Genomic DNA, 22704 nt, shown 5'->3' with positions numbered 1-22704 from the left:
CGGCCCTCGGGAATTCCTGCGGACACTCCCGGGACCCCCGGAGCGAACCGCGGAAGACGACGGGACCACGGGCCGCCGACGCCTCCGCGCAAAGTGATTTCTCGGAAAGCCGAGCGCTTCGAAGAAGGCGGGCCCGGCGCGCCGCGCCCCGGGGGCGGCCCGTCCCGCCCTCCGGCGCCCATTGGCCGTCGCGGCCGTCGCTCCGCGCTCCGGGCCCGCCCCGGCCTTAAATCTGGGCGGGCGCCGGGAGCAGAGGCGCATCTCCGGAGCTCCGCGGCGAACGTGGGGACGCGGGTGGCAGCTGCAGCCCGTGGTGCAGGTGGGCTGCGTGCAGGGGCGCCGGGGCGCGGACGGGGTCGGCGCCGCTGGCGGGCTCCGGGCTGGCGGTGCGGCGCGCAGCGCAGGTGGGCTGCGTGCTTGGGGCCCGGGGCGCGGACGGGGCTGGCGTGCTCTGGGCTGGGACTGCGGCCGGCGGCCGGGGGGCGCGGGCGGCCGGCGGGCACGGGGACCCGGGGTCGGGAGCGGGGCCCGGGGCACCGACGGCAGCGGGCGGCCGGGAGGCGCGGGAGAGCGGCCGGCGGCGCAAGTGGGTGGCGGGCGCGGGGCGCGGCCGGCGGCCGGGGAGGCCAGAGGTCGGGAGCGTGGCGGGCGGCGCAGGTGGATGGCGGGCGCGGGGCGCGGACGGCACCTGGCGGCGAGGCGGCGCCCGTGCTCTCGCGGCCTCTGTTCTCCGGGATACAAACTGACCGTCCAGGTGCAGCTGCTTCCAGAGATTGGCCGGTGCTTTAAAACAACCCCGTTTTTCTTAAAATTTGGTTTTCTTTTGGAAAACTTTACAGTGGCTCATACAGAGAGTATGACTTACTCCTTTCCCCGCTCAAATCCTGCTCTTGAAACAGGGCTGGATTTCTGACAGTGAAACTGTCCCCGGCCCCGAGCAGCCGCGCGAGTGGGTTTAGAGTGTGAAGCTGGGCGGACAGGAGTTTTTAGTTCTGATTGAAGACAGTTAAGATGTCTGAGTGCGGCTGAAGATCTTTTGCTTCCATCGTTTCCCAGTGGTTCCTAGCAAGAAAGTCTATCTGCTCAGGGGTCACAGCTGAAAGAGCTCTGTGGTGTAACTTGAGCTGCAGGGCAAAGGGTAGGCTCTCTAAGGTGAGGTGTTCTCCTTGTTCAGAGGGTGAATGGAAGCTAGAAACGGAATTTTTCAGAGTTTTCAGCTACCCCCACCCCTAAATTTATGAGGGATGTAACACTTTTTTTGAAACCCAAATTAGGAGCCAGCCTTTTTGGAGACAGTTCTTTTGGATTATATCAGGTTCCCACCTGAATTGGAGGAGCTTAGGCATTTCGGTGGGCTTTCCTGGTGGCTCAGATGGTAAAGAATCTCCCTGCAGTGCTGGAGATCTGGGTTTGATCCCTGGGTCGGGAAGATCCCATGGACAAGGGAATGGTAAGCCACTGTAGTATTCTTGCCTGGAGAATCTCATGGACAGAGGAGCCTGGTGGGCAACAGTCCATGGGGTCACAAAGAGTAGGACACGACTGAGTGACTACACACGCCCACACACAGGCTTTTCAGCAAGATTGGGGCTAGAAGGAGAAATGGCTTTCATGGTTTTGGTCTTCGTGGCATCCAGGGCAAAAGACCAGGTGCCCTGAGAGGCGTGGGGAAGGCAAGTGTCCTGCACCTGTACCACCTCCAGACCCTTCCTGGAGCCCACGTGGGGTGGGCCTAGAGCAGCTTCTTATCACCTCCTGCCTGGGCAGCCTGGCCCCTGGCCGATTTGCAGAGATGCAGATTAGCTTCAGATAGGACTTGGCCCGTAAAGAGAATTATTACCTAAAAATCAAGGAAGAGGAAGTCATCAACATGTGACTGCGCCTATAAATGTTTCCTGGCTCGGCATTTGGTGGAATTAATTGGTTAGTGTTCAGTAAATCGTTATGGATCACACTGTAAGAGAATCATAGGCTTTGAATGCAGGGTTCTAATCTTGGGGCGGGGGTGGGGTATGTCAGTGACTATTGAGGTGAGCTGTCCACGTGCTGAGGTTCTCACTTGTAACCGTGGTTTTTCGCCTCCAGTGAATGAAACCAGGCCCTGCTGAGGGGTCTGGGGACCTGGACTTCAGTTTTTCCTCTTTTGAGAGAAGGGGCGCTGGATTAGATGATTTCTAGAGTATTTGATGTTCTGTGACTCACTCTTCCTCTCAACGCCATTCTCTTTACTTTCTTTTTTCTTTTTCTTCTAAATCACCACGAGTTTGTTCTTAACAGTTTTGGGGGTTATGGATCCATTAAAAATCCTGATGGGAAGGTGTTGAGCCACTTTCTAGAAAAATGTCCACACAAACAAAAGCTTTGCGTTTTATTTCAGGAGACTCCTGGAGCATGGACTCCAGTTTATGAACTTTGTACTAAGAGAGTGAGCAAAATGCTGCCAAGCGGGACCATCTCATTTAATGGAGAGATTAGCGAATTAAGGCAGACCCCTACCTTCTCTCATGTTCGGGCCCCTCTCGCCCTTCGCCCAGCTCCTTCCTGGGGTGAGGGGAGCTGTTCTGTCTCTCTTCTGGGAAAGCTCTAGGGAACCTCTGCCTGGCTAGGTTATTTTCTGGGGTGCGCGGTGGTGGCCTTTTGTTTCTCTCACCAGGTGTCCCTCCCAGGTCTCTCCGTTTTTGCTTACAAGTGCGAGGGGCTGTACTCAAATTCTGGGACTTTGAGATCCATTGTCTCTGCAGATGAGGAGAGCTTCAGAGAGAGAGGTGGCCAAGTGGCTTTCCTGAGGTCTAGTTAGAGAAGAGCCTTCGCTGGGGTCTAGAGTTTCAGAATTGAAGTCCGCTTCCCATGTCGCTCTCTTCACTCCTGTAAATCCACAAGCAGGCAGCTGGAGTTACTGGATGAAAAGGTTTCAGGTGGTGCTCACGGGCCTGCACCCCCTCCTACCCGGGACCCTGTCTCCATCCATAGAGCCACCTGCGGGGTGGCTGGAGTGTCCAAAACACACGCTTCTTGCTTTACAGGCCGGAGTGGCTCTGCATGTGACCATGTTCTTAGGGACAGTCTGTCTTGTCACTGCTGATAGTTTCAAACTGTTTGGCCCGAAGAGGTCACATTTTAATCGGAAGAATTGAAATGCTGGGCTTTTTTTTGGGTGGGCGTCTGTCCAACAGCCTGGGGGATTTCCAGCCTGTTCTTGTAACTGTGGGCTGTGAGTCGGCACAGCAGGGCTGCGCTCTCTCTGTGCCATCAGGAAGCTGCCCACTCTGCAGGAATCTTCCTTCCCCCATGGCTCTGGGCGCCCTGGGCGGCGAGGCCCCGGTTGGTCGTGAGTTCCAGCAGAGAAAGTTGGGACAGTAATACGAGATGTCTTATTCAGTGACACTCTTCTAAGGTCCAGGTACTGTGTGGGCTGCTGTCCATGGGTCCCCTGAGAGCCCACCACGATGACGCCAGGTGCCTGAGGTTACCCTGGTGCGTCAGCATTGCTGACAATCCAGGGTCACCCAGCTGACAGATGGTGGGACTCTAATGGGGCCCCAGCCCTGTCCCATTCCCAGAGCAGCTGTGAAGGGCACTCTGGATGGGACAGACAACCTTGTGGACTTCCCTTTCTCCAAGAGCGCAAATGTCACATTTGCTCACGCACCCTGTTGCAGCCGAGCATTAATAGAATTGGCTCTCAGAGTGATGGACTGCTCACTGAGGGAGCCTGAAAAGGTGAAAGTGATTTCCCCCACTGTGTGCTAAAACTGGAGTGATGAGTGATGCCCTCAGGTGCAGCTGTTTGCGTGAAACAGAGCAGGTGAGAGCTGGGGCGATCGCAGCCAGAGCCTTGCTTGGGGCCACATCTGGCTGAGACGTGGCTGCAGACTTCCCAGGGAGCTTTTGGTTTCCGCTGGGGTCGGAGGTCCTGGAGGCAGGCGCGTTGTCTTCTCATCGCATGTGGCCCAAGTTCCTGGATCCCTGGGTTTCCCTGAGCCCACACCTGTGTTGAGATCCTCTGCCTTTCCTGTTAGCAGCTCCTGGCTGTTGAGTACCTAGAGCACTGCGAGTAACGAGACCGTGCTTTTAAGTTTCACAGGATGTGTTTTCTCTTCCCAAGGATGTGTGACCGGAACGGTGGCCGGCGGCTGCGGCAGTGGCTAATTGAGCAGATCGACAGCACCCTGTACCCGGGGCTGATCTGGGAGAACGATGAGAAGACCATGTTCCGGATCCCCTGGAAACACGCCGGCAAGCAGGACTACAACCAGGAAGTGGACGCCTCCATCTTCAAGGTAGAGACCCGGCCCCCAGGGGCCCCGCAGGGCTGTCGAGCAATTGATGTCTGTCTTCTTTCCTTGAAAATGAATCCAGTTTTTTTTTTTTTTTTAAAGATATTTATTTGGCTGCATCAGGTCTTAGTTGCGGCAGGCAAGGTCTTTGATCGCGGCACACCAACTCTGGTCGTGGTGTGTGGACTTAGGTGCAGCAGGTGAGATCCTAGTTCCCCGACCAGGGATCGAACCCACGTCCCCCGAATTGCACAGCAGATTCTTAACCACTGGACCACAAGGGAAGTCCTGCTCCAGTTTCTTAAAACGTGTTGATTGAGTGCTGAACATGTCTCAGAAAAAACTCAGTAGGTGACTTCACGTCTGTTGTATGATTTAACCACTTTCAAGGTCAGTTCTATATAGCTGGCATTTTTCTATGAGGAAACCAAGGGCACTTTTCTTCTGCGCTGCCATTGCTTTTGCATGGTGGTTTAGTCTTTAAAGTCATGTCTGACTCTTACGACCCCATGGACCATAGCCCACCCCAGGCAGGAATGCTGGAGTGGGTTGCTGTTCCTTGCTCCAGGGGCTTCCTGACCTGGGGATTGAACCTGGGTTTCCTGAACTACAGACGAATTCTTTACTGATTGAGCCACCAGAGAAACTTTTGCATGAGGATTTGCAAACTCAGAGGGAATGTACTTCTTTCCGACTAAGACCTTTCCCCAGTGGTGTGCCACCTAAATTCCACTTACAGTTCTAGGAGAGGTTTAATTCTTCATTCTTTGATAGTTTCTACTTCTGCTTGGCAGCGGAGGGTCAGCTTAGATGAGAGACACCATCTGTCATGACTTCCGGGGCAGGTCACGTGGGTGTCCTGAACCTGCAGCAGATGTCTAAAAATAGCCCACTTCCCTTGAGAATCGTCTGTTCCCCGGAGCCTGGAGTGGCCTGCTGGGTGGTTCCACGGTGCGCATCGTGACGGCGGCACCGCGCTGAGCCTGGTCCTGCGCCTGGAGCGGCGCTCGTGCTGTCTCCCCTCACATGCTCCTGTGCACTTGGCACTGTTCCTGTCCTTGCTCTGTGGAGGCTCCACGAGGAGGAGTGACTTGTCCAAGGCCTCCCCGCTCCGAGGTGATGGAGCCAGCATTTGAATCCAGACTCCCAACCCCCGGCCGTATCCGTCACCTAGATCCAGGCAGAGGAGCTAGGAGCTGGGGCTGCCCAGCTCTGAAGCCCAGCCAGTTCGTCAGGGTCACCCGTGGGCTTCTCTGAGGCTCCAGAAGTGTGGGCTCCATCCTCCCCCAACCCCAGGAGATTTGGAGCCCAGGCTAAGGTGCACCCAGGCCTCCCTGTTTGCAGAGAGACTTACAGCTGATCCAACTTGAAATCCAGGTTACAAACTGCTGCCATGTGTGGTTGTGGACATTTGGGGCAGTTGGGGAGGGGAGGGTGAGCAGAGAGGGCCAGAGTCAGACTCCCATGGGTGTGAGTGATGGGAGCTATGGCCTGTAGGACTCCAGGGCAGCCCCAGACTCTTTTCAGGAATGAGTGTCCCCGACACAACCAAAATAAGAGATCATGCCTCGGGCCCAGAGCAGAGCACCAGTGGGGCATCGTGGGCTCAGGAGGCATTTCAGTCCTTTACCTCTCCGCTCGCTCTCTGCGGGGGGCGCTGTGCATCTTAGCGGTTCTCTTCCAGGTCAGAGATCTTTGGCGGTCTGATGCCAGTTGCTGGTCCCCCCAAGAAAAGTGGGTGCATGTGGGCATTCTGCGCTCCCCTTTAGGGCCCCTTGTGGTTTGGACCTCTGGCAGGTTCTTCCCCGGGGACCCAGGTTGGGAGCCTGGGCGCTGCTCCTGCCTCCAGTCTTCTTGGTGGTATTGTGGGTGCTTTTCACAGAGAAGGTTTTGCCTTTTGTGTCACAGTGAACATCGTTGGGAATGGCTCCGTCTGAATTTTAATACTGCCGACTGTTCCTGGTCCAGCCAGTCCGGTGGGAGTTCTAGATCACAGATGGCTACGAGCCAGGGCTTTGGCACTGTGGGCACCTGGGGCTAGCTCGTTGCTTATGTGGGTCTGTCTTGTGCACCTAAGGGTGTCAGCAGCACCTTGGCCTTCGCCGGCCAGATGCCAGTAGCATCCCCACCCCACCATGACAATCAGACAGGCCCCTGGCATTGCCGTGTGCCCCCAGGGGGCACACACTCCCTCCCCACTGAGAACCCTGCTAGGTGCTGACTGAGAGCAGGATCAACAGGTTGAAGTGAAGGCGTGTGGGGCTGAGGGCACAGTTGCCGGCTGACCATCAGTCAGACCACGTCGGGAGGCCAGCGGGGGCGGGACCAGCGGCTGCACAGTCCGGCTTGTGGCTTGTTGCAGGGACTCAGGCCTCTGGCTTCCCCCTGCTCCCTGTGAGCTCTGCTCCAGGGGGTAATGAAATCGAGCCCCAGATTTATACGTCTTATGCAATGCTCTTCATGGCCGTTTCAACAGCGTTGAGAAAAATGTGTAAGATTCCCAATGTTTCCGTTGATTACGCAGTCGCTCAGTGTGGCAATCTGAGATGAGTCTACAATCTCGGCAGGAATGGGGGCGGGAGGGAGCCGGGTGCCCACCCAGGGTTGGGCCGCCCCCTGGAGGGTGATAGCCCAGGATGGTGAGTGCAAGATGGTGGAGGGACCTGTCTGGCCCGCCCCCGACTTGTGCTCAGTTCATCCTCTGAGGGGTGTGTCTGCCAGGTCCACAAGGAGAACTTTGCTGTTGGAAAATGCCAACAGTCAGGCCTTGAGCCATCCTGGGAGTTTTCTGCTTAAGTAGAGAACCTTTTGTTTCAAACATTTATTATGAGTTAAGAGAAAAAATGAGCCTGCATTCTGGCTTTAGTCACGGGTCATAAGAAGCCGCTTATACCAGAGGATCCCTCATTGTCTGCAGGTGTTGTTCTGAGGTCAGCCTCGTGGTGTGGACCAGAGACAGGCCGGTGAAAGACATCAGCTCATTTTCCACCATCCCTGACTGTAATGATTAGGCCCTGGTAGCAGGTCATACTTATGTTTAAAGAAGTATGTTGACCTCCTTTTCATAAAGTCGAGGGGGAAGATCTAGTTAACTGAGGGTGGTTGTTGTTTGGTCGCTCAGTCACGTCTGAGTCTTTGCTACCCCATGGACTGCAGCACGCCAGGCTTCCCTGTCCTTCACCATCTCCTGGAGTTTGCTCAAATTCTCATGTCCAGAATGGAGGGTTGTGAGTCACTAATTCTTCTGCCATTGACCAGGCTTTGTGACAGGCCTGAATGAGTTAGAGCCTATGTAGTAGCAGGTGTTTCAAATTCAGTAGGCCTTCGAGAAAACCAATCACATTTGATCTTTAAAGCACAAGATGAGACGAGACAGTGGTGTTGTTTTTCTTTTAAATTTTATTGAAGTGTAGTCGATTCACAATGTTTTGTCACTTTCTACTGTACAGCACAGTGACTAAGTTCTGTGCGTATATACATTCTTCATATTCTCTTCCACTGAGGTTTATCTCAGGATGTTGAGTAGAGTTCCCTGGGCTCTACGGGAGGACCTTGTTGTCCTCCGTCCTGTCTGTTGTAGTTCGCATCTGCTCAGCCCAGCCTCCCAGTCACCCGCTCCGTCTGGTCGCCCTTGGCAACCATGCATCTGTTTTCTGAGACTGTGTTAAACTGGGGGGAGCTGGTGCTGGGTTTAGCGCTGGCTGCCGATGAGCACAGAGCAGCACAGGGAGGAGACCTTGGCTCCTCAGACCTCAGTTCTGAGCTGCTGCGTGCCTGCTGTTGTCGGGCCCCAGGTCACTGTTCCGTCTGTTGTCCTGAGAGGTCACCCAGCTGAGGTGGGTGACATTTTCCAGGCAGAGAGGGCTCAGGACAGGCTGGCACCTGATGCCAGCCCAGTGCTTGTCCTGACTCGGGGGCCCCTGCTATTCTCTGTAGGTCTCCTGGATTTCCCATGGGGGCGAGCGCCCACGGCAGTGCCCTGCAGGTTCTGCTGCTCTGGATACACCCCAGCTGTCCTGATAACAGCCCCCAAATCCATGCTCTTCCAGCCCCATTTGTGATGTGGATTAACCAGCTCAGTGGTTCTCAAATGAGGCTGTGTGTGAGGCGTGGTGTTATTTCCCTGGGGGACACTCAGCGGTGTCTGGAGATTTTTGGGTGTCACAATGGGGAGTGGGGGTGCTACTGGCGTGGAGGAGGCCAGGGATGCTGTGGGACGTCCCCGCAAGCCCAGGACACCCCACCACGAAGTGATGGGGCCGCAGTGTCAGTCGTGCCAGGTGGAGGAACTTGGCTGTGACGTAGTATGGATTTGAAGTTACTGTTCAGCATGTACAGAGTTTACTCTTCAATTTCCATGAAAAAAGAATCAGTGATTGTGTTGCAGTTAATAAACTAAAAGGATTGGAAACCGTTTACTTTCATGAATGCTTCTGGAGGGGAGTCCTTTGTCTCTGGGAGGAGGCAGGGACTATTCCCGCTCTCTAGTAGGATGTGGGGTGCTCGTTTGGTCTCCCCCCCTGGGGCAGGGCTGCAGACCCCACACTCAGGACATCAGCAGGGAGACAGTGCAGGCACTGACCGCCAGGGAAAAATCTAAGATTGTTTTAAATGGGGATGTGACTCAGGGGTGTTAAGGGGTTTCCGGAAGTATGGCCTCCTAGTCGCCTAAGTCAGAATCCCTGGGATGCTGGCTGAAGGTGCAGGTTCCCAGAGGTAACCCCCACAGCCAAGGACTCTGGAGGGGCAGGCCCCGGAATCCGCATTGGAACGAGTTTCCCTGGGGACTGGGTGTGCATTGAGGTCGGAAACACCTGCTGCTTGCTGGCTTGAAATTCCTTGGAAGTCAGAACAGCTGGTTTCTCATTCCAGACTGGATCACCTTGGGAAAGCGAGCTCTCAGGATTGCATTCTCCTGAGTGGGGGCTGAGAATCCTCTCCAATCTGTCCCTTCAGGCGGGAAGGATGTCTGATTTTGCCTGACGCCAAGTATTGCCCTCACCTGACAGTAGCGACCTCCCAGTTAGTGTGTCTGTATTCCAATTTTGAGATCTAAAAACTTGCCCATCCACGTGTTAATTTTTTTTTTTTTTTGGATACTGCTTCAGTACATTTTGACTTAAAGTTTCCAGCTTTGAGTTTCTGGTCTCAGTTGAGATTCTAAGGTTTGGAGAGGTCAGAAGACAGAGCTGTGAAGAAACCCACAGAGAGGGAAAACACTTCTTTGCATCTTAAACAGTACCCTGGGGAGTGGAACGGGAGAGAGGGGGCGGGGAGGGTTAGACCGAACGCCAAAATGCAGAACCACATTTCTGTCACAAGTAGCAGGGCACATTCAGACTTTTTGCAGATGTTCCCTTTTCAGGCTGAGTTTTAGCTCGAGGGTGATTTGAAAAAGCAACTAAATTCTTTTTTGTTTTGAACATTCTAGTGGAACCCCAGGCAACTGCAGCTTCGTCTGTGTGCCTGTAACCTTAGGTTCCTCGGGTCCGGGAGAGGGTATGTGGAAGGCAGAGCCAAGCTGCGTGTGTGTCTGTGTGTCTTCTCACCCTGTCAAAGCAGGTGGTCTGACTGGCATCTCTGGGGTCTCTGAGCCCTGAAATTCCTTGGCTGCATGTGGCTGGCCCAGGAGGACTTCGGGGGGTGGGCAGAGCAGGTCCTGGGTGTGGGGTCCTGGGCGTGCCGCCCCGGGGCCAGCTGCATGTTTCATGTGTTTCTTTTCTTCCTTCAGGCCTGGGCTGTTTTTAAAGGGAAGTTTAAGGAAGGGGACAAGGCCGAGCCAGCCACGTGGAAGACGAGGCTACGCTGCGCTTTGAACAAGAGCCCAGATTTTGAGGAAGTGACAGACCGGTCCCAGCTGGACATCTCTGAGCCGTATAAAGTATACCGCATCGTCCCCGAGGAGGAGCAGAAATGTAAGTGTCCTTTCTTTATGGGCACTCAGCCTGACAGAGGCCGCCTGGGTCTGGGATCCGAGTGGTTGCCCACGGGGTCCAGCTAAACAAATAGCTCTTCCCCTTGTGTCAGCAGAGGCCAAGGTCTCTTTCCGCTGACCTCACCCACCATCTGCCAACTGACAGGGCAGCCTCTGGTGGGTGAGAGGCAGCGGGGAGACGGGGAGCTGGTGAGGGGCTCGCTGACCATAGGACCAGGAGCACGTGCTGGGGCCTCCCTGGGGCCCAGCAACCAGCCTGGATGGGAGCAAGCCTCCCCCGATGGTGTGGATGAGGGATCCGTTCTGTTTCCCAGCAGCCCGCAGGGCGTGCTAGGAGAGAGGAAGGTGGACAGAGAAGGGACGGCTGATGGGGTTGAGGGCAAGGTTCTGGAATGAATTTGCACATGGTACACTCCTGGCTTCAGGGCTGGAGACTGGATAGGCTTCTAGATGCTGGGTCCTGATGGCCGATTGGGACCCACAGGATGTGATAATTTCCACATTCTCCTCCTGCTGCAAAGCCCCAGGAAAGCAACTGTGAGGTGATTCAAGCAGCATAACCGCAGCCAGCCTCAGAACACAGTCTTGCTTCTCACGCACTGCTCTGGGCAGACATCACTAATCCATCCTTGCTTCCCATGCACTGCTCTGGGCAGACATCACTAATCCATCCGGTGTGTCTCTCCAGTCTGGCCTCCGTCGTCGTCACGGTGCTGTGCTCTGTGGCCGCTCCAGGTCAGAGCCGGCCCAGTGGGATAAGGCCTCATTACCATCTCGGGTTTAAAATATTCTTCTAATACTGATTTTCTTAGCCTCTGATGTTGCAGTTAGTCTTGGCATAGCATCCTTTTGTCCTTAGCCACTTACTTAGTCGTCTAGTCATGCCAGCTGGGAAGAAGTTGAACCCTCAAAGTGCCTAGGGCTGGGCAGAAATTCAGAATTTCTGAGGCAGCTCTTAGCACTGCAGTGAGGTTGAAAATGATGTGTAGTTTTTACAAAGTTAAAAATTGGGACTGTCACAAACACTGGGTTGAGCAAAAAGTCCTTTGGGTTTCCCTGCGAGATCCTATGGAAAAGCCCGAACGAACTTTTTGGCCAACCCAGTATGTGGTGAGCTGGGTCGGAGAGGTGCTGAGCCAGTTAACGCGGGCACCTACGTGGTCAGAGGTCCTGCTGGACAACATGTGATGCTGTGGCCCACAGTCAGTGACAGGCAGGAGGCTGAGCCAAAACTGCCTATCCTGCCGGGCCATGGTTGGGGCTGGTCTCTTCTACCGATCATTTGTAGTTTAGTTATCTGTAAATTAACACCCAGCTCTAGTGAGTCTGAACCCTCATTGATAATCAGCAGTAAGTCAGACAGACTGACCTTCCCCTGGGGGATCTGCTGGCCTCCCCTCAGGGGGACTTTGGGAGGCACTCTTCCCAGTTTCCTTGTCAGTTTTGTATCATTTTTCAAAATCACGGAGTAAACTGTGACTTGAAGGAAGGGAAATTTCTCTAATCCCCTGCCCCCAGGGTCAGCCAGGCTCAACGGGGCAGGTGACTCTGGTCTGTTTATAGCCCAGAGCGCAGCCAGCATCACCTGCAGGGTGGATGTTACAGAAGCAGGGCTCTCAGGGGCCGGGGAGCCGTGCGTTTGCATAATGTCTAGGTGGGCGCGCTCTCCTGTCTACTCCAGTGGTGTGCTGGCTGCCTTGGGGGTGCCCCACCCGCCCCTGCTTCCCTCGGCAGCAGCTTCCAAGTGAATTCCCGAATCTGTCAAAATGGAATCAAAAAAGTTCATCCCGGGTGAAACAGTGGGTTGATTCTCCAGATGACAAGGACTGACGAATTCCAGCAAACCAGTGTTTGTTGGTCATAATACGTTTCACACGGCCAGGTATAGTGAGGCGAGTTGCTGGCCCAGGAATGGCCTGGTGACAGAGAAACTAGCCCGGTCTGGTTGTCGTGGGAACACTGGTGCACCTGTAGACGGTCCCTGCCGTGGGCAGATTCCAGCCTGGGCACCCTCGAGCCTATGGTGCGCTGCATGTGCGCACACAGATGCACACGTGTATATTTGGAAAGGCCAGAAAGGGATTTCCTGCCCTTTGACTTTAAAAAAAGACTCCAACCTGCACACACATTTGCCAGGAAATCTTTGCGTGTCTTCAGATGCCCCAGCTTGTAACTGTGAGCCCTGCCGGGTGTGGAGCAAACCGGATACGAGCTCACTTTAGATCTCGGCAGACATGAGGAAGAGACCAAAGCCCTGCCTTGGCCCTTGGGGTGCTGGGCACAGCAGCGCCAGCTGCTCTTCGACCCTGCTGGTCAGATGACTGGAGCAGCATGGGAAGACCAGCGCTCGGCCTTCCCCAAACCGGAGAAGACACAGACTGCCTTCTGTTTTCTTCAGCCTAGCCTTAGAAAACTGCCTTCTGTGGCCTTGGTGACGGCTGTGACGCCTCAGTGCCGTCTGCCACACGCTTGTCCGTTTTTCCCTAGGCAAATTAGGTGTGGTGGCCCCGGGCTGTGTGAGCGAGGCCGTGGAGATAGAGTGTGGGCGCTCTGAGATCGACGAGCTGATCAAGGAGGTGAGCGGGGCGGCGTGTCCAGGGCGTCGGAGGGAGAGCGGTGCCTCCCGGGTGCCCGGCCTGGGGCACCGGGGGCCTCGGCTGTCACTCCTGCCAGGATAGGCCGGGAGGGCCTGGCCTCGCCCGTTTGTCAGCGCCTGCACCTCATATTCCGTCCTTCATCCCGAAGGCTGGGGCCCAGCTGCCTCTGCGTCCACCGAGTTCCCCCCAGCTCTGGACTCGTCAGGTTGTGAACATTGTGGATGGCACCTGGCCTTTTTTAGGCAGGCTGCAGTGGGAAAAAAAAAAAAACCCATAAACTTCCCTTGCTGCTGGGGGCTGGATTCCTGACGTGGATTACCCACCAGCCCTCACGTGACTTGATCCCTGTCCTGTGGGTGACACTCTTAGTCCTCAAGGAGCTGGAGAGCCGTCTGACCAGGCTTTTTAGGATTGTGCGGAAGATCGCAGTTCACAGGCTGTAAGGAAAGGCTTCCCAGGGTCTCCTTAGGCAAAACACATGGGTTTTGAATGCTAATTATAGCTGCTTTTAGCTCCTTAGCACTCTTTCTGTGGCCATCGCAAGGCCGACACTGCCTTACTAAGGTAATCCCACGCAGCTTTTGTAGAAGGTTATGTAGGTGCTCTGGCAGTTCTCAGAACCCGCAGGGCAGTAACAGAACCTTCTGGAGAAGCTTAAAGGCAGAGGATGCAGGTAACCAAGTGCAGCCTCCTCTGGGCTGTCCTCCTTCCTGGAGGTGACAGCCGTCACGTCTCTGGGGGGCGGTTGGAGTGTGGCAGACTGCCCAGCATCACTGCGGGCTCCCCCAGAGTGTCAGGGCGGCCGGGTGACTGGGCTCATGGCTGCTGCAGCAGGCAGTTTCCTGTAAAAGGCCAGTGAACAGGTGAGGGCCCCACAGAGGCTAATGGTTCAGTCACGTGCTGTGATCGCTCAGCCTGGTGGATTTATCGTCTTGGGTCTTCCCTTCCTCTCGTGTGATGAGGTGATGGTGTGGGTCTAGTTAAGACTGGAAGCCCAGTGACAGCCGTGCTGTCCTCTTGCAGCCTCCCATGGATGACTACATGGGGATGGTGAAGAGGAGCCCCTCGCCGCCCGAGGCCTGCCGGAGCCAGCTCCTCCCAGACTGGTGGATGCAGCAGCCCAGCGCAGGTGAGGGCGGGAGCCCCGTGCTGTGGGGTGGATGTGCCCTGACGGTCATGGGTCTTCACGCCTTGCTGCTGGGGGTGGGCAGGCAGCGGGGCCGCCGTGATTCCTGTTTTCCTGAAGGTGACTGTGCCCAGAGAACTGTTGTGGCTTCCAACCCCATGGGCAGAGCCCGGCCACATCTAGGTCCCCACTTGCCACCATCCCCCGGAAGGCACTGTGTCCTTCCTGTAGGAGGTGGCGCTCCCCGCTGGGCTCCCAGGGAGAGTGGACAGAGGAGCAGGAGACCACAGGGAGGTCGTGGCTCTCGGCCATGGGGGCTGTACGTCCGTCAGGTCAGTTTCTTGTGACATTGAGGCCTTGGAGTCAGGGATGACCCAGCGTGTCTGAGACTGAGAGAGCACGGAGCCTGGATTTGAAGCCTGTGCCAGGGGGCTGCGTGCCTTCCTTGAGCCCCCTTTTACTGGATATAAGGCAGAGACACCAGAACCCGCTCCCAGGGTCGTGAGGATGGACTGAGGCTTCCGCCCTCTCGTTAGCTCCTGACAACCTGTCCTGCTCCTTGAAACAACCCTCCTCCCACGGGCACAGGCCCCTCCCTCTCCTTTCTGTCCCCTGTGGTAGACTGGGTGGTGACTGCTGACCCAGCAGCCTCAGAGGTGGGCAGGCTTCAGGGCCTGGTGTTGCCCTGACTCCCTGAGCTGCAGCAACATGCCTGGGGAACCCTCGAGTCCCGGGCTCCCCTCTGAGATCAGGCTGGGGTGGGGGCCACAGTCCAGTGGTGATTTCGGGAGCAGACCCTCCCGGGTGGGAAGGAAGTGTGGCTCCACAGTGTCACCGGTCTACAGTCCCACAGGACAGAGGAAGCCACCTCCACGCTGGTCGGGTTGAGGTCTGGTTTTCTGAAACATGGTTGTTGTGCTGGAGGGGAGAACACTCAGCACGGCGGAGGCCTATGGCAGGGCCTGGGGAGCGCGCAGGGCCTTCAGAGAAACCTGGAGGAACGTGGGGCTGCGTCTGACGCTGCTTTCTTTCTTCGGCAGGCCTGCCGCTGGTGCCGGGGTACAGTGCCTACGACGCCCACCACTCAGGTAGGGGGGCTCGGGGGCTCCGGGCAGGGTAGGGGCACGGGGGGGATGGGGCAGCGCGTTCTTTGAAGACAGAGCTCTTAGGATCAGTGGGCGCCCCACTGTTGTGAATGAGCACGATCTGGTGTCGGAGGTGAGGAGCCTAGCTCCTCCTCCTCGCTGTTGGGGAGTGAGCGACCGGCCTCTCAGGGCCTGTTCTTGGGTTGGACCCACAGACGGAGCCCCAGAGCTCACGACAGGTGAGATCCTGCAGGAGGAAGGGTGTGGGGACTCGGTGAGCCCAGGTGGACTGAGCGAAGCGTCGGCACCTCAGGCTCCTCCGTGAAGTAGGAACAGTTGTGACAGCCCCCTCAGCAGCACCTTGAGGGCTGGTGTGGCGTTCCTGCAGCTTCTGGCCCCTGTCGCTGGTGTCAGTCTGCTTTACTGACACACCGTCTCCCACACCTGAGCTTATGACAATGACGCTGGTAATGGCAGTGGCAGACGTCACTGCATGTGGTGTCCAGCTGGGCGCTGGATCCACGCAGCTCATCGCTGTGCCACCTCTAGGCAGGTGCCGCTGCTGCTCCCCCAGCACAGGCTCGGAGACCCCGGGTTCCCTGGCTGGACCGCAGCCCTGGGCTGTCCCGTCTGTGCCCATCCCCGCAGCAGAGGTGGCCTGTGCCACGTGGTTGTCTGGTTTTGCTGGGGGTGCGGACTGTGGCCTCTGGGATTCACACTTGGGCTCAGTGGTGGCATCTTCAGGGCGGAGGCAGGTGCTGTCTTCCCCAGCAGCTGCCTGGCTCCATGAGAAGTGAGCAGCCTGGCTCATCCAGACGGACCACAGGACATCAGGACTGAGGGTCTCGGGCTTCCCAGTGCAGCGGAGGGAACGGGGGTCGGCAGGCCGTGTCTCGACCAAGGCCCTCACCAGACGAGAGTACTGGCGGGTGGAGCTGGTCTCCCCAGGCAGGAGGATAAGGGAAACGACCCCCTGTTCTCAGAGCTCATCGCTGTTGCCCGCAACCTGCGAGCTGGGGGCAGTCAGGACTCAGCTTCACAGGAGGAACCAGGCTTAGAGGTTCAGTCTTCCGCCAGGGGTCCCACAGCTGGGGAAGTGGGGTTGGGGGTTCAGACCTGGGCATCTGTGCTCACCATAGGCTGCATCCAGGGTATCCTGCTGACCGGTGCTTTCTGGGCAGGGGAGTCGCAGGCACGGGGCTGGGGGCCTGGGGGTGAGAAGACAGTCTGGGAGGAAGTGCCCTGGGTGGTGCCGGAGCCATCCAGCATGTGGGGAGACCCACGGCCATGGCCCAGCCAGGAAAGTCCGCCGCTGCTCCTGCGGAGGTGGTGGACTTCGGTCTCTCTGCTCCGTTCACACATACGCCCCGCTGGGTAAACAGGTCGTCAAGGGTCCCCTGTCCTCAGTGGTGCAGGGAGGAGGCAGCAAATGAGGCGGGCAGGGCGCAGTGGGGGGTGGAGAGTGAGGGCCCCCTGCCTCTGGGTGGCCCTGTGGACACAAGACACAGCTGGACTCGCTTCCCCCACATTTTCTAGAGACTAGGGGTCTGGATTTCTGTGTGAAACCTTCCATACAAAATGTGGGCAACACACGCGTGTTCACTGCCCCACTGTGCCGGTGGGTCCACACGCGCCTGTGTGCTGGCGTGCGCTGTGTCTGCGGTGGCTGGGGTCACGGGTGACGTCTGGAGCGGACGGTGCGGCGGACGCCAGGCGGCCTGCAGGGGAGGGCTGGGGCCAGGTCCCCACCTAGCAGTTGTGTGGTCAGGGCGAGCCCGTCACCTTGTGCACCCGTCTCCCGCCTGGAGGCCGGCGTGATGGCCTCGTCCTCGGGTGGGTGCGAGGACTCGGTGAGCGAGGCCGGGGCACGGCACCTGGCGCAGCTGAGAGCAGGGCTGTGACGGGACTCGGCTCTCAGCTCCATGTCATCCCAGTTCATGGAACCACCGCTGACACGGTGCTCACTCATGCCAGACAGACACACTCTCACAGCCCTCAGCCACCTGGCAGGGCTGTCGTCGCCACTTTGCTGACGGGGAGACTGAGGCACAGAGCAAGGGACCCCCTGCCCCAACCCTGGCTGGGCCCCTGTGTCTGGTGGCCGGGTCCCAGGGTCCCTGCTCCTGGCGTCTGCACTGCCGCCGTGGTCAGACTGTCCCCCAGCAGGGCCGGCCTCCAGGAACAGGGCAGGGCTGTGGTGGGCTCCCCAGGGGCCGTGCTGAGGCGCTTCTCCTCGGGGCCCCCTCTGCAGGGCTGGGGCAGGTGCATGTCCTCGCCCAGGCCCTTCCGACACCCCTCCCTTTCTCCTGCCCCGCCTCTCCGGAGCACCTGTGTGGCAGACATTCACACGGTCAGAGGCGCTGGTGTGAGATAAGGCCTTGGTGATGACAGGGCCAAGGGGCAGAGTGTGACGGTCTATCCGGGGTGTTCTGTTCACTTGGGACAAAGGTCGGCGCTGCTCTGGAGGGGAGGGAGTGTCGGGCGTGCAGACGAGGCGCGGGCTGGGATGCAGGCGCAGAGCCCCGGGGGCTCAGTGTCCCCGAAAGTCAAGTAAATGAGATGGGCCAGGGCACCCAAAGACCCCAACAGTGCGTGATCCAGGACCCCGCTGAGCTCCAGCGTTGGGGAAGATGGCGCCTCCAGCCGCAGGGGGGCAGCCTCACCATCCGAGCAGGGGTTCCTTGTGCAGAGCCCAGCGCGAGGGTCCACCCGGGCCTGGCAGGTGGCCACCTGTGGGGCTGCCCCCGACAGCGGGGCAGGTGGTTGGTACACCACACACACTTGGGGACACAGGGGAGTCGGGCCACTCACGGCTGCTGTGGCTCCCCAGGCAGCCCGCGGTGGGGCCGGGCCCAGGTCCATCGGTAGTGTGTGTGGTTCTTGTACAGATGCTGGGTATTACTGTGTATTGTAACAACACGGTCTTAACGTGCAGGCCCCTCTGGGGAAGGGGGTCCCTGGGATCTGGTGCTCTGTCCGCTCCCACTGCAGAGGTGCCCCGACTGCAGTCACTTGAGGCTCCACCTTTCCCGTCGGTTTTCACATCAGCGTGTCGCCCAGACTGTTATCAGTGTCTTGAGTTTTCTGTCGGTCAGTCTCACTTTCACAATTCAAACTTAAGTGGAGACCATCCATCGTTGCCTGTAAAATGGAACCAGTTCTGCTTGCTCTAAGTAGGAAGGCAGAGGCCACAGCAGACTCAGTGGAGCCCAGACCCTGCGGTGTCTGCCCCCATGGCTCACGGCCTCTGGTCTGAGGGAGTTGGGCAGCATTGTTAAGACTCATCAGCACCACACTGGGGTTTTCTTCCTGAGGTGACCAGACACTGAGAGAGTGTGGAAAGTGGGATAATCTTTTCATTTATTAAATGCTGTCTCCACTCCCCCCGCCAAACCCCGGTAATCTTATGTGTGGCCTATTTGGGGAAACATTGCCTTAAATTGAGTACTTTGCAGACTTCTTCCCAAGAATAGGTTTGGATGAAAGGTTTGAGATTCTTAATTGGAAATTCAGGCAACCTCAAAGCGACTGTGAATTTGTCAGGAAACAGATTACATCTTTGCTTTCCCTAACCTGGAAATCACATCTAGCATTTCCTTCCATCATGAATGTGCAGTCCTGTGTGCATGTGTGTCCATTTATATATGTATGTGCGTGTGTGCACGCTGTAGCCTAACATTGCATGCTGTATATATCGATGCTGTAGCAGTGCCTGTGAGCTGGAGCTGTTTTCCGAAGAAATTGACATGGTTGACCCTCAGCTGTGACTTGTAAATTATATCAGTTAGGAGACAGAAGTGGGGTGGGGGGGGGTACCACAGTATTACTACTTTGACTCACTGACTTCCTTGGTGATGCATGGTATTTATTCATGCTTATAAAAACATTATTTCTAGAAGGGGTGTGTGAACTTCCCCAGAAAGTGAAGAGGCCCCAGGTGCACAGAGGGTCACCCTCTCCCATCCTCCTGGGAAGGCAGGCTTGAGACATGTGGGCACAGCAGGGATGGCACCCCCAGCCTCCCATGGCCCCTGACCGTCCCTGTCTCCCCACAGCCTTCTCCCAGATGGTCATCAGCTTCTACTACGGGGGCAAGCTGGTGGGCCAGACCACCACCACGTGCCCCGAAGGCTGCCGCCTATCGCTGGGCCAGCCCGGCCTGCCGGGCGGGAAGCTGTACGGGCCCGAGGGCCTGGAGCTGGTGCGCTTCCCGCCGGCTGACGCCATCCCCAGCGAGCGGCAGCGGCAGGTGACGCGGAAGCTGTTCGGGCACCTGGAGCGCGGTGTTCTCCTGCACAGCAGCAGGCAGGGCGTGCTGGTCAAGCGGCTGTGCCAGGGCCGCGTGTTCTACAGCGGGAACGCTGCGCCCGCCCGTGACCGGCCCAACAAGCTGGAGCGCGACGAGGTGGTCAGGGTCTTCGACACCAGCCAGTTCTTCCGAGGTCAGTGCCCACGCACTTCCCTCCTGTCCGCGTCCAGGGGTGGCCCTGCCTTTGAGCCCTGCCGGTTCTCCCCGAGCCATCCAGGCCCCTCCTTCCTGACCCCTACGTCTGGAGGGGGCACCGCTGAGGGAGACTCACAGTACTGAGAGCCTCGCCTGCTGCTGTGGGCTGTCCCCTTGCTTGGCAGCTGGGAGGAACAGTCTCAGGCCCCACTTCCGGCCTGTGGGGTCAGAACCCACATCTTGGCAACAAGGCCCCCAGGGGCTGTGTCCACATCCTGAGACATGCTGACCTTGTACACGCAGCGTGTGAGCGCTGCCTGCGGCTGCTGCTGTCCTGTGAGGTGGGTGGTTAGGCTCCCACTGTGGGAGCTCCCCTTGGAAGCTCAGGCCGGAGGATCACTCACTGTGGTCCTGAGGCTGCTGGCCAGTCCCCAGAGCCCTGATCATCTCTCTAGCAGCAGCAGGCACCAGACACCTCCTAGGGGACTTCCTAGTGAAGGGGCCTGGAATGGTGGTCGGGCATAGGTGCAGGAGCCCTGACTCCACCTGGCCAAGGGGGTGGGTAGCCTGGCTTCACCAAACCCCCTCACCTCCCCCGACCCCCTGCCTCATCCACAGAGCTGCAGCAGTTCTACAACAGCCAGAGCCGGCTGCCTGACAGCAGGGTGGTGCTGTGCTTCGGAGAGGAGTTTCCGGACACGACCCCGCTGCGCTCCAAGCTCATCCTTGTCCAGGTGAGAGCAGGGCGGGCCCAGGCCACAGGGACGGGGACTCAACGTGTGAGCAGGCCTGGGTGAGATCTCAAGTGGGCAAGAGGATCCTCTTCACCTTTGAACTATCTTCTCAGGTTCTAGGACTCTCACAATCTACATGGTTTCCACTCTTAGTTTTTTTAAAAACTCAAAACCACCTTTTCAGAAAGAGTCTCTTGGTTCAGTTTTCTTAAGGTCTAGGCGACAGATGAGGGCTTTGCCAGTCCTGGTAAGCTCTAGTCAGAGGTGAACCGCACGGGTGGAATTGTGGGCCCCGGCTCAGCAGCCTTGAACACTGCTGGGAGGGTGCAGCGTGCTCTCTGGGGGTCCCAGAGGTTCTGGGTGACAGCTCTGGGCCGCGTGTGCAGATCTCCCCCTGCTTCGTCTCTGACCGGTGTGCTGATGTCCCAGGTGGAGCAACTCTACGTCCGGCAGCTGGTGGAAGAAGCAGGAAAGGGCTGCAGCCCCGGCTCCTTGATGCAGGCCCCCGAGGAGCCCCCACCAGACCAGGTCTTCCGGATGTTTCCAGAGATCTGTGCCTCCCACCAGAGACCTTTCTTCAGAGAAAACCAACAGATCACAGTTTAAGTCTCCAGGGCACCACAGCCCACCCACCTCCCCCACAGCTAGAATCATTATTACAATTGCCGTCGGATGTGGAGGCCCCTGGTCCAGGATGGAGGGCTTCACCCTGCTCTTCGTTCGGTAAGGGCATCCTGAGGACCCAACGGGGAACAGTGCTGTGCCCACTTCTGTCACTCAGGTAGAAGCATCGAAACTCAACCAGGTGCTCGGCAGGCTGAGCTGTGCCCTGTGGTTAGGACATTTTTTCCTGCCTGTCCCTCTGATCATTGTTAGTTGCTATGGCTCTTTCAGCATTTGGGGCTACCTGATGTTTCCAGAGACCTAGCATTCAGTTTTACTAGCAGATAATTGTTTCCAGGAAAGAAATCCTGGAAAAGCAGAAGACCACTTTTGTTTTTATCTTCGGTTAGAGCTAGAATTAGGATTCCATGTGCTTGATTCAGTGAAGTGTCTCCTTACCTTTAAACATGTTGATAAGATTTAAAAACACTTGGATACCAGCCTCCCTTTCATAAGTGAAAGCAGAACTCCTGGCTTTTTAGAAGAAGGCATGTTCGTCCTAGAATTTGGTGTCAGGCGTGCATCTCCCTGCCAGGTGAGCTGGTGTTTCCATCTTCAGATGATGAAAACTTCCCTCTTGGGCCCTTGTTGCCAGGAAGCTTAGAGCTGAATTTATTTTTCATTTCTGTAATTAAATCAGCCAACATAGGACTCTCTCATTCTCAATGGTTTTGACCTATTTTAAAAATATTTGTACTCTTCATTATCTTTTTTAAATTAATGGTCCTATTGTAAACTGTCTTGAATCTTTTTTATATAAAGTGGGCAAGATATAAACCACAAGTTCAAAAATAACTGTGGATGGAATAGACTTTTTGATTGTGCCTTTGATTTAGTCAACCCATTCGTGGGCCGGGGGTGTGGGGTGTGTGGGGGCAGCTCGGGGACATTGGATGGGATGTGTCCACTTCTCACCATGACACTGGTCCCCTGGCTAGTACTATTTGGGGGTCAAAGATGATTCTGCTCAGCATGGAGAGAAGGGAACCCTCCTATACTGTTGGGAACGTACATTAGGGCAGCCACTATGGAGAACAGTGCAGAGGTTCCTTCAGTTCAGTTCAGTCTCTCAGTCGTGTCCGACTCTTTGCGACCCCATGAATCACAGCACGCCAGGCCTCCTTGTCCATCACCAACTCCCGGAGTTCACTCAAACTCATGTCCATCGAGTCGGTGATGCCATCCACCCATCTCATTCTCTGTTGTCCCTTTCTCCCGCCCTCAATCCCTCCCGGCATCAGAGTCTTTTCCAGTGAGTCAACATGTCGCATGAGGTGGCCAAAGTATTGGAGTTTCAGCTTTAGCATCAGTCCTTCCAAAAGAGGTTCCTTAAAACACTACAAATAGGGCTTTCAGTGTCCTGCAGTCCCACTCCTGGGCATGTATCCAAACAGAGCTATACTTTGAAAAGATCCACGTATCCCTATAGTCATAGCAATCTTCACAACAGCCAAGACATGGAAGCAACCTAAGTGTCCGTCAACAGATGCGTGGGTGAGGTGTGATGATGTATGTATGCATGCATTTATATATGCACACACAGTGGGGCATTCGTCACAGAAAAGGAAGAAACAAGGCCATTTGCAGCAGCACGGGTGGGCCTAGAGAGTATTTCACTAAGTAAAGTTAGCAAAAGATAAATACCATATGATACCACTTATATGTGAAATCTAAGATATGACACAAATGAACTTGTCACCGAGGCAGAAAGAGACTCACAGACACACTGACTTGTGGTTGCCAAGGTGGCAGTGATGAGGGAGGGATGGAGTTTGGGGTTAGTGGACGGAAACTTTTATACAGAATATATAAACGAGGTCCTACTGCATAACACAAGGAACTA

The 22704-nt window shown here is 56.5% G+C and overlaps 1 protein-coding gene across 3 annotated transcripts; it reads left to right on the top strand.

Annotated features, from left to right (window-relative positions):
* The first annotated feature begins 70 nt into the window (after positions 1–70).
* IRF8 (interferon regulatory factor 8) lies at positions 71–21672 on the top strand. Of its 3 annotated transcripts, none has more exons than XM_055413005.2 (9): positions 71–404; positions 4106–4280; positions 10009–10192; positions 12700–12788; positions 13833–13938; positions 14976–15023; positions 19076–19462; positions 20083–20198; positions 20628–21672. In XM_055413005.2, exons 2-9 carry the CDS (start codon positions 4107–4109, stop codon positions 20802–20804), a joined length of 1281 nt encoding a protein of 426 aa, XP_055268980.1. In that variant the 5' UTR covers positions 71–404; position 4106; the 3' UTR covers positions 20805–21672. The 3 variants fall into 3 exon arrangements, with proteins under 3 accessions (XP_055268980.1, XP_055268979.1, XP_088686759.1); XM_055413004.2 differs by having other exon boundaries at positions 72–319; XM_088830633.1 differs by lacking the exons at positions 12700–12788; positions 13833–13938 and having other exon boundaries at positions 84–319.
* The last annotated feature ends 1032 nt before the right edge of the window (positions 21673–22704 follow it).

This window comes from Moschus berezovskii, chromosome 22 (assembly GCF_049115385.1).
Source record: "Moschus berezovskii isolate FMDL1 chromosome 22, NW_MosBer_1.0, whole genome shotgun sequence".
Taxonomy (NCBI): domain Eukaryota; kingdom Metazoa; phylum Chordata; class Mammalia; order Artiodactyla; family Moschidae; genus Moschus; species Moschus berezovskii.
Note: the sequence above shows the minus strand (reverse complement) of the source record. Positions and strands in the feature narration are given on the sequence as shown.